Below are 11,319 nucleotides of genomic sequence, written 5' to 3'. Positions count from 1 at the left end.
AGATCTTAAGTAAGCATCATTAATTTATAGTTTATGGCCTGATTTGAAAGTGGAGACTGGAAAATTGGAAAGACACAGTAAAGGATCCCAGAGTGGGTCAGGGGGTCAGGGAGAAAGAAAAGAACATAGGAAGGAGGTGTGTGGATGAAGGGGTGGGTGGGGAGTAGGTTCTTTCCAAGTCCCCTTTCTACTCTTGGTGGGGAAGAGTCACTGTCTGTCCTCTAGTTCTGTGGGGAAACAAAACGGGGGCTCTGGCATCATTTGGAAGTTAACTATGATTGATTGGGAGCAGAAACAGGTTTTGAGAAGCCCCTTGGGTTTGAGAGAGATTTGGAACTTGCCAAGGAGGAACACAAGCCCAGGCTAGAGGCTTACTCTCTGATTTAGGGCAAGGAGGCATGTTTGGAGGCTGTTAACAAGTATTTTAGAATGTTGGTGGGTTCCAGGAACGGAAGCTTAAGGCCTGGGAATTGGGAATCTGCAGAGAATTTAAGATGAGAGAGGCAATTTGGGTGCGAAGCAGTTAACTGGGTTCATATTTACATAGTTTGAGGGAGGATTTGGGGAAAGTATCAGAATCCAGCTATCAGTTTTTAGGGTTTAATTTTGGCAGTACTTTATGGGGGGGGAGAGAGGTTCCAGGGACTGAGAGTATGGGTTTAAGGGCTCTTGTCATATTTTGATGTGGTGATTTAGGGCCATTTTTCAGTTAATTATGGGATACATGTGTCTGAGGGACTCAAATTATTGCTAGACCCTCCTAACAAAGAGCCACTGTAGCTGTGGGGTTCAGAAGCCAAAGATGGTTTCTAGGGCAGTATAGTATGGGTGGGGATTTGAAATTTGATGCCTGAACAAGAACTACCAACCCCCCACCTCCACCCCGCCCCCCCACACCCCATACCAGGTTGGTAATCCGTTGGGATTACCAGAAGCACACAGGAAATTGGAGGGAGTTAGATTGAAGGATAGGTTCCCAAAGAGAACAAGATCGGGGGGGGGGGGGGGGAAGCTAAGGGACCCAAGCATTCTTTCTGTCTCTCCTTCCCCCGTACCCCAATCCCCCAAAAAACCTTATACTAAAAACAAAACAAAACAAAAAACCCAAAAACAACAACAACAAAAAAAAAAAAAACCTGGCTGTACAACTGCAATGGCAGATTCCAGTCCTCCAAGCTTCTTTAAACCACCACAGGGACCCAGCCGGGGGGGAGGGGAGGGGGAAACCGGGCTTCTCAGCTTCCCAGGGGGTAGGGGAAATGAACTGGGTCCCTTGTCCCCCAGGTCCTTGGGAAGGACCCTTGACCAGGAACCCAGGTGTCAGGCATCTCAGCCTTGGAGGGGGAGGGGGGCGGGCTGGGGCACCCGGGAGGAGGAGGGAGAGAGTGACTTCCAAAATTGGCATCAGGACAGAGCAGGGCGGGCGGGAGGCAAGCAAAAGGAAGAATTTTCCTGGAGAAACGGGGGTACCTGAGTGTCCCAGATTTGGGGAGCTGATCAAGGGTGGTCCCCCCTCGACCCTCAATTTTTTTTGGATTTTTTGGGGAGCCCTGGACCCCTCTAGGGTGGGTGAGGAATGTAGTGTTGGTGTAATCTGACTTGGGCATTTCTGTTGCCTCTCCCACCCAAGTTGGAGACGGATGGATTGGGAGGGGGGAGGGTGTCCCCAATTCTAACTTGGAGTGGGGAAACCCCACTCCTAAACCCTCTTAGGGGGGGTTCCTCCCATCTTAAGGCACTCCCCATTCCTTAAGTCAGCCAGGAGAAAGAGAAGGCCGAAGATACGACTTGGGGTGTCTCCTCTCTCCTGGGCCCCTAACTTGGGGAATATGCTTCCAAATCGGCTCCCTTCAGAAATGAGGGGGGACCAGGAACCAGGGGGGAATAGCTGAGGTAAGTGGAGAGGGGGCAGGGAGGTATCCCCTGTTTGGGGGCAAAATGGGGGAAGTTGGGGGGAATGGGTGGATTTGGGGTATGGACTTTGAAGATAGGGTGACAGGTTTGAGGTTACTTCTTGAACCCCAAAATTCATAGCACACATCACCGAAAAGCTGAAAGTGGAGACCGAAGGATTTTTACACCTCCTGGCCTCTTCCATTGGCCTCCATCTCTAATTTTTAAGTAATTCTCCTGATGATTAAAAATTAGGATTTTTTAAGGGGTTCTTAGGTTTGAGGGGTAATATAGGTGAAATCAAGAGCTCTTAGAGTGTTGAGAGTGGAGAGGTTTAGGAGAGGGTGCCTGGATTCCTCCAAAACCTGAAAAACTGTTTACACCATCTTTGTTCTTTTTGGTTTCTGGGATTTTTTTTTTTAGTAAATTAAGAAGGGGGTTGGTGTTTTTTTTTTTTTAATATATATCTGCAAAGTACTTTTTATTTTTCTGAAGAATGGTTTTTGTTCTTGGCTTTGGGTTTATGTATGTAACAGATCCACATATAGATTAAAAAAAAGATTGCATCCCCATTACCTCTAGTGTCCTAGACAAGATGGGAGGACGTGGGAGGACAGAGGACGTGTCAGGAGGAAGGGCCTGGAGGCTGGGGAGGAGCATGGGTGAGGAAAAGGGGGAATGTTTGTATGTTCAACGTGGCTTCCCCTTGGGGATTTAAGTGTGGTTGATGGGACCAATATGAGGGTGAGTATGTAGAAAAGGACATATGGGTCCCTAACAAGACCCATAATGGAGCTGAGGAGCAGGGATAGAGGTAGGTGGGAATGCCAAAAGTAGCTTCTCTCTAGGCCTTTGCCTACTTGGACCCCCACCCCTCCAAACTCCTGCCCTTCCCTCCGCTCCCTCAACATTTTGTGCCAAGCCAGGGTCCCAAGTAGTTTTCTGACCTCAAATCCCCAACTGAGGCCCAGCCCCATCCATATCTAGAACTGGCTTTCACTACCTGTCAGCCTTTCTCTGGCTGTCTTTGGCTGTCTTTGTATTTATTTTTCTACCTTTGGAGGACTGCGTGTAGATATCTTTGTGTGTGTGTAGGGGCTGAGTAAGGTGGGGTTGTCCGTTCCCCAGCCCCCATTCCAATTGGCCACTGCCTCATATATACCACCTGATTCTACCTAACCAAGTCTTGGGCTGGCTTCTCTAGGAAGGGAAGATGGTCCCATCTATTCTTTGTCAGATTCTCTCTGAGAATCTCGTCCACCTATCTGTATACCTCCCTCCCTCCCACTGCCACTGCATCTCCTAAACTCTTTTCAACAAGCCCGGTTCCCGTTTTTCCACTGACCAGCCTTATGTTTTTAGTTTTTCCCTGCATCGACTTGTCTACTACCCTTTTGTTTCTCCACAGCGCCCTACCCCAAATCCCGTCCTGCCTCCGCCCCAGCAGCACACTGTGGTTTGTTCAGTGTTGTGGTCAAGTCCAAACCACACTGTGGTGTTAGAGCGAGGGTAGGGAAGGCATCGAAATCACCACAGCCTGGACCCTGGAGCAGGATACCTTGGACACGCTGGAGACCCTAGGGGATGTATGACAAACAGAATGGAGAGACCCCATAAAAACATAGGGGTTCTTTACCAGGGAAAATCCTAGGGGTCACTTTTAGGGAGACTTTGAACACACAGAGTACCCCGACACGAATTATGGGACAAATCCTAAGCATTCAGGGAAAAGTCCTACTCCAACTAATGAAGTCTTCTGTCCGCAACTCTGTTCTCCACTCCTACTCCTACCACCACCTTGGGCCCCTCTGGCTTTAGCAGCACAGAAATATTGGCACCTGAGGGAAAGCCATGCCAGTATTGAGAGTGCTGCTCCAGACAGGGTGGCTAGAGCAGCTGTGGGGAGAAGACCCTTTCCTCTCTGAATGCTGAAGGAATACCCTTTGTTCTCTGATGAAATAGAGACAAAGCCACCAAATTAAGCGTGAAGTTTTTATTTGATTTTGTAAAAAAATGTCCATTGTGGGCAGAGGGCATGAGTTCACACACAGTCTACAGGGCAGATATTTATTTTCCTCCAGCTTTCCTTTTTCCAGATTTCCACTCAGGTCCACAAAAAAAGGGTCATGGGTCAGAAAAGGGAAGGTCATCGGGAGAGCAAAGGAGGATCAGCAGAGGTCATGAGAAGTCCAGAGTCTAGTTTCAGGCTGTCTGGAACAAGAAATGAAATGAGGAGAGAGAGAAAGAGAGAGCCCTAAACCCACCCTCCAAGGAAATGCCTACCTGTCACAAAATGTACAGAACATCTGATGCAACCCCTTCATTTTAGAGAAGAGAAAGGAAGTGACTTGACCACAAAGCCCCTACTCAAGCAGTCAAGTGACTCCAATCCACTCCTTTTTTATTATACCATATTTCCCCACCCCCACAAAGTTCCCTCTCCCCAGGGTATAAGAACCTTCTCCCCCAAATCCCAACCCTACACTAGTGTGGGAAGGGGAAGGACTCCTACCCTGGTCGAAGTTGAGTTTCTTGGCTGGGGGTGCCTCCCCTAACCCCTCAATGTCCACTACGTCACTGTTGGCATCTGAGTCATTCAGGGCGCTCAGCGTCACATCTGAGAGGGAGGCATCAACTCGGTCCCCCCCGCAATTTCCCCAGACCTTCCCGACCCCAGCTCCCCCTCCTCCCAGCTCCTCCTCTCACTCTTCCCCCACAGGCTGAGGGAGGAGACTGCTCCCTTTTGGTCTCATTTCCAAGTTTACTTGTTTGGCCTCTGAGCTTAGCTTTTTCCTTAGCACTCCCCTACAAAAACCACTCCATGGCCCTCACCAGCCTTCTGCTTCTTCGGGGGAGGACCCCCAGTTTCAGGAACACTAGACCCAGTGGGCGGGGGTACAGGTAGGGCAGGAACCAGGACACTAGATGCTCCCTTCTTGGGCCCCTTCTTGGGTGATTCAGTTGGAAGAGGGAGACCAGAGTCTTCATATACCTTTCGTTTCACTGTAGACTTTATTTGAGCACTAAGGAGGAGACACAGAGGATAAGGGAAAAGGGGGAAGGGTGTCAAAGGGATATCATGAAAAAGAGGGTACATGGGGAATGAGATATTAGGAAACTCAGGGGAATCTAATCTGTGGTCTAGGAAACTCTAGCTCAGAAATTCCTAATCTTCTAATAAGAAGGGATTACTTTTGACTTTTCCAAGTGTTTGGACTGCTTAGGGGGAAAGGGTTAGGAAATTTAGAAGTAAAATGTCTGAACAAAGTAAGGGAGGGGGTTTCATGCTTCTCTGTTTGGGATGCCAGGAAACTCCAGAGTGGGAATCATTTGACTGGAGTGGATTGGGAGGAGGGAGGGGAGGGCAGGCAGGAGGGTATGGACACTGGCTTATAAAGATCCACCATAAATACCCATCTGCTAAGTGGGAATCCGACCCTAGGTGGGAAATAAGCCCAAATACCCAACACAAAGAATCCCCTAAGTGTTCCTATAAGCAACTGGCTAGGAGGGTTCCTATAATAAGCACACTTTTTGTAAGCACCCTAGGAGATCCTAAGCAAACTACTTTCAGAAGTAACCTAGGAGACCCTACCAAAATATTTTAACAATCCCTACTTCAACTGTAGTAATCCTCATATTGTTTATATCCAGTTCCCAGGGGCATCCTACCAAAATGACCAGAGACAGCAGGAAAGGTAGTACAAGGGGAGAAAGAAAGGGTGGGAGGATAAGCTGTCCACCCCCCCCACCCCCCCATTCCCTGTCTAACCACCCTCCCTCACACAGTCCGGTCCTTGATGACACAGCTGATGCGATTAAGATCGTCCCCAAATCGTTTCACCGCAGCCCTCAGCATCTCTATCTCGGTGTCTGTCCACTTGGCACTGTCAGGAGGGGAGAGGGGGATGGGGAAGTGGAGTAGGGGAAGGAGGGGTGAAGTCACCTTACACACCACATGCTCTGGATTCTTAGTTCCAAAACCACTGAGCCCCTTTCCTCCTTTCACAAACCCTTAGTGTCTCTGGGCATCTCACAGAAACAATTTTAACTACCCTGAATAAACCCCCTGATCTACCCCCCTTAACCCTAGGTATGAAAAAACTACTTAAATATGATCTGGCCCCTAACATACAAAGAGCCTGCCTGGAATACTTAAGTAATACTTTGATATTGTACAGGATGGTAAAGCTTACAAAGCAGTTATACAAATTTCACTTGACTCTTCTAACAGCCCACAGACTTGTGCCTTTACCAATGAAGGAACAGGCACAGAAACTTTAAACAACATGCTCAAGGTCACATAGGCGGTGGTCTACAGAGACCATACACTTTGTAAGCCAAGAGCTAACCCCATAGTGAAGGACAAGGGCACTAATTTGAGAACCAGGGGTCAGTGAATTGTGGCGGTGGAGAGCGTCTGTCCCTTCCCTCGCCTAGGGCAACGTGTGCCTGATCCTCCCTCCTCCCCGGGCTGGGGGCAGTGGGATCCAGCTCCGCTCTTCTCCTCCCAGTTCAAACCTACCCGGCAGGGGAGGAGTCCGATACTGGATGCAGCTGCATAGTCAGTTCACCAAGCTTTGTGAAGGCAGCACCAGCAGCGGAGAAGATCTCCCCAACCTGGAGGATGGCAGGTGATGGATCCAACCACTAGAGGACTATGGGGTACAATGCCCAGGACACAGGCTCACCCCGTAAGGGGCACTTTACTGGGGCATGGTTCTACCTTGGGAGGAGTGTAATACTAGAAAATTCACTCCCACTCTAGGGGAAGCATTAAATAAGGGTGTCCATTCTCCCCACCAGGTGAGAGATGAACCTGGAGTTCTCCATTCTCCCCCCTGCTTGAAAAGTGAAATAACCAGGGACGCGCAACCTCCCTTTCCATTCCAGAGAAAGCACTATCCAGAGGGTCCCCAATTCTCCCTTCCCCTGGGATGGGGGGAGAATCCGGGGTCTATCCTTTCCTTGGAATAGGTGGGAGAGAGCTAGGCTGGGGGGTGGGTAGGAAAGGAGCCCTTCTCTTGGGAAGAAGCTACACCCGAGATTCCTTTCTCCAAGTCCGGTGAGAGGCGTTATCCTCGGGGCGGGGGGCGGGGGTCCTCCTGGCCTCCCTCTCCCGGGCTACCCTGGCTCTCTGGGTCTCGGGATGGGGGAGGAGCGCGCACCTTGGTGGAAGCTGACGTCATGGCCCTGGACGCCAGCTCCCGGGGACGCAGCTGCAGCAGCTGCCGCGCGAGCAAAGAACGGGCGCAGCCCAGCCAACGAACGGCCGCGCAAGTCCCGCCCCTCTGTTCAGCGAGCTGCTTCTCACCGGCCCCTGGAGTCCGCCGCGCTCGCGCTCCGCCCCCGCACCATCAGTCGGAGGGAACGCTCAGTCCACGGGGCACGAAGGGAAGGCGGCGGGCACAGGAGTTCGTCCCTACTACCGGGGTTGGTAGGCGGAGCTCACTCAGCTTCCGGCGAGGCGCCGGGACACTTCCGCTTCTGGCTAGTGACCCTCCGGGTTTGCTTTCTTTCCACGCCCCACCTTCCTAGACACCCCCCCCCCCAAGCGCCGGGGGTTTCCTGCCCTCCCTCCCACTCTACAGGCGCCCCCGGCGTTAGAGAAGGAAGGGGCTACAAGCACAAACTCACACCGAGGCCGCAGAGAACACCTTCGCTTTATTGTTACTAGCAGAGACAGCCCAGGGGCTAGAAAGGAGAAGGCAGAGCCACCCCCACAAAACAGGGGTAAAACAACCGAGCAAAATGGGTAACTGAAGCTTTTCTCTTCCCCACTTCCCGACCCATTCTCCAGAGAGCAGCCAGCAACACCCTCAGCGCCTACGGTGAAAGAAATGGAGGGACCCCAAGAAGGAAGGGGAAGGTTGAGAGAAGGGAATTTAAATAAGAGGCATGGGGTGGGTTAGGGGGACCCCCAGATCCTTGGGAGTGGAATGGAGTGTCCTAACGGACCATGTATTCCTTGCGCTTGTTGAGCCGGACTTGGCAGAATGAGAAGCCTCCAAGGAGGAGATAAAGACCAGCAGCAATGAAGCAGTTGTAGCTCACTTGTTCATAAAGTTCATAGATTTTCTGAGGACCACTCCTGAAAGATGAAAGTAAGGGTGAAGACAGCTGCTTGGCCTCCCAAGTCCTCACTGTCCCCAGAGTACTTGAAGTCCAGCCCTCTCTGTTCTCTGCCAACTCTCCAAGCTCTGGGGGGGCCTAAGTCTCCAGCCTCCGGCCCTGGGAAATCCCTCCCATTCCCTACAACTCACTCAGTAAAATCACTCTCAGTTAAAGGTACATCCTCAATTAGCACAGCAGAATGGACATTGAAGAAAATTCCAAGAAGGACCTGGGGAAAGAATATGTGGATACGGTGTGGGTGAAACCAGAAATCTAGGTTCCCCGGTCACTCCACTCGAATCAACCTTGACCTGCCCTTCCACCCTCTCGTTGCCATAATAACACCAAGCTCTCAGATCTGGCTGTACCTAGGGATGTGTTCAGATTAAACCAGAATCAGCCGCCTAATTGGGGATGTCATTCGAGTGAAACTGAGACCACCTTCCCTCCACCCACCCCCACCCCAACTCAAAAAGGACAGGCCCCATCTAGAGTTCCAGCAACAGATGCCACCCACGTCGCCCTTCTCTCTCTCCAAGGGGGCGTCACTGTCACGGGATAGACTTCCTCCTTTGCCTTTCTACCCCATTCCGGAGGCCAGGGACGAATTGGGGGAAACCGTACCCCAGATTTCTCCTTCATCAGATTCAGAATCTCCCTTTCCTTAATCAGCTCTTGTTCCTCAAGCTCCCCAGCCCTTTCACTCTTCCTAACCTCGACTTCATCTCGTTAGACTGAGCTCCTTGAGAGCAGAGTCTGTGGTTTGCTGTTCTTGATATCCCCAGCGCTTAGCAGTTGGCAGGCATGTAGATGCTTAATACTGTTGTCTGACTTCACCCCTTCCTCCTCTAGTTCCCCAAATTCTCATCCCCCTCCCCCTTCCTTCTCCCCCGAGTCAGCTCCCCCGATTCCTCGAAAACGCTCTCAGGTCCCACCCCAAAAGGGTTTCAATCATTCACTGCCTCGATGCCACAGAATTCCGCGCGCCCGGTCCTAGAGATTCTCCCAATTCCGTCGCGCCCTCCCTCCGCCTCCTCACCAACATGATCACCCCCCCAGGCGCTAAGGACGATGCCGCAGGCGGCCAGCTTGGGCCCACAACACAAGAGGGAAGCCATGGCGATCCCAGGCCGGGACGGACAGTGCAGGAGCTGGAGCGTAGCGCAGGTCCCAGGAAACCGAATCCTGGACCGAGGTACCTAAGCGAAGCCGGAATGGAGGTGGGAGCTCCCCAGGGGAGAGGGCGGAGCGCGAGCCGGGAGGGACCGGAGCAGGGGCAAGGGGCGGGACCAGAGGGCGGAGAGGGGGGTAGTAAGCAGACTTAGAGCGCCGGAGACCGGCTATTCCTAGAGATTGGGAGGGCAGGGAGAAACATCGTAAAGTAAGAATGCTGAGGATGAGATCTGCAGCACTTCAGCTCCTACAAAGTCCTAATTTACTGGGTCCGGGGGAAAATACGAATCTGTCCCTCCTCTCTCCCCCCCATGAATATGGTACGGTCCGAGGGAGGACGAAACAAGAAGTGGGGCTCCTCACGTGATTGAACAACTTCAAAGTCACGTGATTCCGAAGGTGCGCCTGCCGACCTCTCCAGTCTAGCGAACAGTGAGTGCTTCCGTGGATTCGAGGCGCCTTTTTTGGATATTGGCCTAATTTCGTTTTATCACTTAATGAGAAAATGCAGGGGAAGGCCTTGCCCAAGTGTCGTGGAGGGGGATGTAGTCTGGCGGTGCATCTTATGAGGGGAGCGGAATGAGACCCATTTCCACCTTTGGCTTTGGAAGTGATGTAGCATAAGGCCTGGTTGTCCTATGGGGATGATAACATATATGTTTTCAGGTATGCCAAGTAGGCCTTCTGAAATTTCAGTGCGAGGGCGGGGGGTGGGGGGTGGGGGGGAGTGGTGGTGGTATAGGAAGAACCAGGGATTGAGATATCCAGAGGGAAAGATCCTTTGTTCCTTCTTTTTCGTTAACTGCGACTAGGAAGAGCATCTTCACACCATTTCTCAAAATTAAGCCCCAAGCCCCTAGAGTCATTGTACTTCTGAGATCCAAACAAGAAGCTAGGAGCTATAAGAAAAGCAATTGAAGTCAAAGAGAGAAAGCCATACACTCTGTGCTTTAAAGCTATGAGAGCCATATAATCCAACCCCCTTTTTTGCGGGAAAGGAAATTTAGGCCCAGGGAGGTTGTGTTTTGTCCATTGTAACAGATGTCAGATTCGTAATGTAATTTAATGTCAGGTTCAGAATTTGAATCCAGGTCTCTAAATTGAATATTCTTTCCTCTACCCTACACTTTCCTTCGTACAAAACCATCATGTACTCATACCTGGAATACTATATTCAATTCTGGCTCATAAACTTACAGAAAAGTAGAACAGACTTGAAACTGGTACAGAGAAAGACAAATGTAGTTGTAGTGGAAAGAGGGCTGGACAGGTAATCAGTAGACCAGGTTCTGTTGATCCTTTACTGTGTGATTTTGGATAATTTGATCCACCTTTATGAGTCTCAGTTTTCTCATCTGTCAATGATGATAATACTATTTATACTTCCTATCATACAGGGTAGTTACGAAGAAAACACCTTATAAGCCTTGAAGCATTATAAGTTATTAAAGGATTAGGTTGGAAGAGCTTCTGTGTGAGCAAACTAAAAAGTTTAGTGGTTGTCATTGGAGAGTCAGCATGGGGCAGTGGAAAAAGCAAGGTTGATTTGGAACCCAGGTCTTGGGTTCAAGTCACCTCTGATACTAACTGGGTGATGTAGGACAGGGTAAGTTATTTAGCCTCTGAGTCTGTGTACCCATGTGTAAAATAGGGATAATAATATCTGTTTTGTTTGCCTCAGGCTTTTGAAGATCACAAGATAATGCACATAGGATGTTATGAATGATTTTAAAATGTTTTAGAAGTAAGCTGTTACTCATTCTGGAAAGAAGACAGGATCTGACTGAAGTCTGTGAATTATGGTATACTAGAACTACAAGGTTTCCCCCTAAAGCTTGAAAGAGACAAATTTATAACAAAAAGAAGGGCATAAAATCAATTATCCTTAGTGGTGGTACAGAAGGATAATGGAAACAGCTTCAAAAGAGGTTTAGTTATATTCATGGATGGCAGACTTTAAAGGCTGTTTAGAGAACTACTCTAATATTTTGAACCAGGGAAGATGACTATGTCCTAGAATATCAACTGGATGATACAGTGAAAGTTAGTACTAGTTTGTGGCCTTATGCCAGCATTGCAATTATTTTGTTCCCTAAGCAACATAGGTTGAGAAGACATAGTATTTAGATGTGTCTCTTT

General features: G+C 49.8%; 3 protein-coding genes across 6 annotated transcripts in view; all 3 read right to left on the bottom strand.

Moving 5' to 3' along the window:
* Nucleotides 1-3,871: 3,871 nt before the first annotated feature.
* On the bottom strand, nucleotides 3,872-7,329 carry CUNH17orf49 (chromosome unknown C17orf49 homolog). 4 transcript variants are annotated; one of them, XM_027857234.1, is made up of 6 exons: nucleotides 7,062-7,324; nucleotides 6,419-6,513; nucleotides 5,679-5,780; nucleotides 4,726-4,916; nucleotides 4,406-4,510; nucleotides 3,872-4,104 (listed from the first exon to the last, which is right to left on the bottom strand). In XM_027857234.1, the coding sequence occupies exons 1-6, from the start codon at nucleotides 7,080-7,082 to the stop codon at nucleotides 4,040-4,042; spliced, it is 579 nt and encodes a 192-aa protein (XP_027713035.1). In that variant the 5' UTR covers nucleotides 7,083-7,324; the 3' UTR covers nucleotides 3,872-4,039. The 4 variants fall into 4 exon arrangements, with proteins under 4 accessions (XP_027713035.1, XP_027713036.1, XP_027713038.1 ...); XM_027857235.1 differs by having other exon boundaries at nucleotides 3,872-4,100; nucleotides 7,062-7,321; XM_027857237.1 differs by lacking the exon at nucleotides 4,406-4,510 and having other exon boundaries at nucleotides 7,062-7,329.
* Nucleotides 7,330-7,537: 208 nt separating this feature from the next.
* Nucleotides 7,538-9,258, bottom strand: RNASEK (ribonuclease K). The gene is given in 4 exon segments (XM_027857238.1): nucleotides 7,538-7,984; nucleotides 8,157-8,236; nucleotides 9,047-9,061; nucleotides 9,063-9,258. Coding segments are annotated over 4 exon segments (300 nt in total). The 5' UTR covers nucleotides 9,126-9,258; the 3' UTR covers nucleotides 7,538-7,842.
* Nucleotides 9,259-9,762: 504 nt separating this feature from the next.
* LOC114039329 (arachidonate 12-lipoxygenase, 12S-type-like) overlaps nucleotides 9,763-11,319 on the bottom strand; it is a 28,666-nt gene continuing 27,109 nt past the window's right edge. Inside the window, exon 16 of the transcript XR_003568661.1 lies at nucleotides 9,763-9,816. The gene's annotated coding sequence lies outside the window, so the exon portion shown is untranslated. The remainder of the gene's footprint in view (nucleotides 9,817-11,319) is intronic.

This window comes from Vombatus ursinus, unplaced genomic scaffold, assembly GCF_900497805.2.
Source record: "Vombatus ursinus unplaced genomic scaffold, bare-nosed wombat genome assembly UNPS02011916.1, whole genome shotgun sequence".
Classification (NCBI taxonomy): domain Eukaryota; kingdom Metazoa; phylum Chordata; class Mammalia; order Diprotodontia; family Vombatidae; genus Vombatus; species Vombatus ursinus.
Note: the sequence above shows the minus strand (reverse complement) of the source record. Positions and strands in the feature narration are given on the sequence as shown.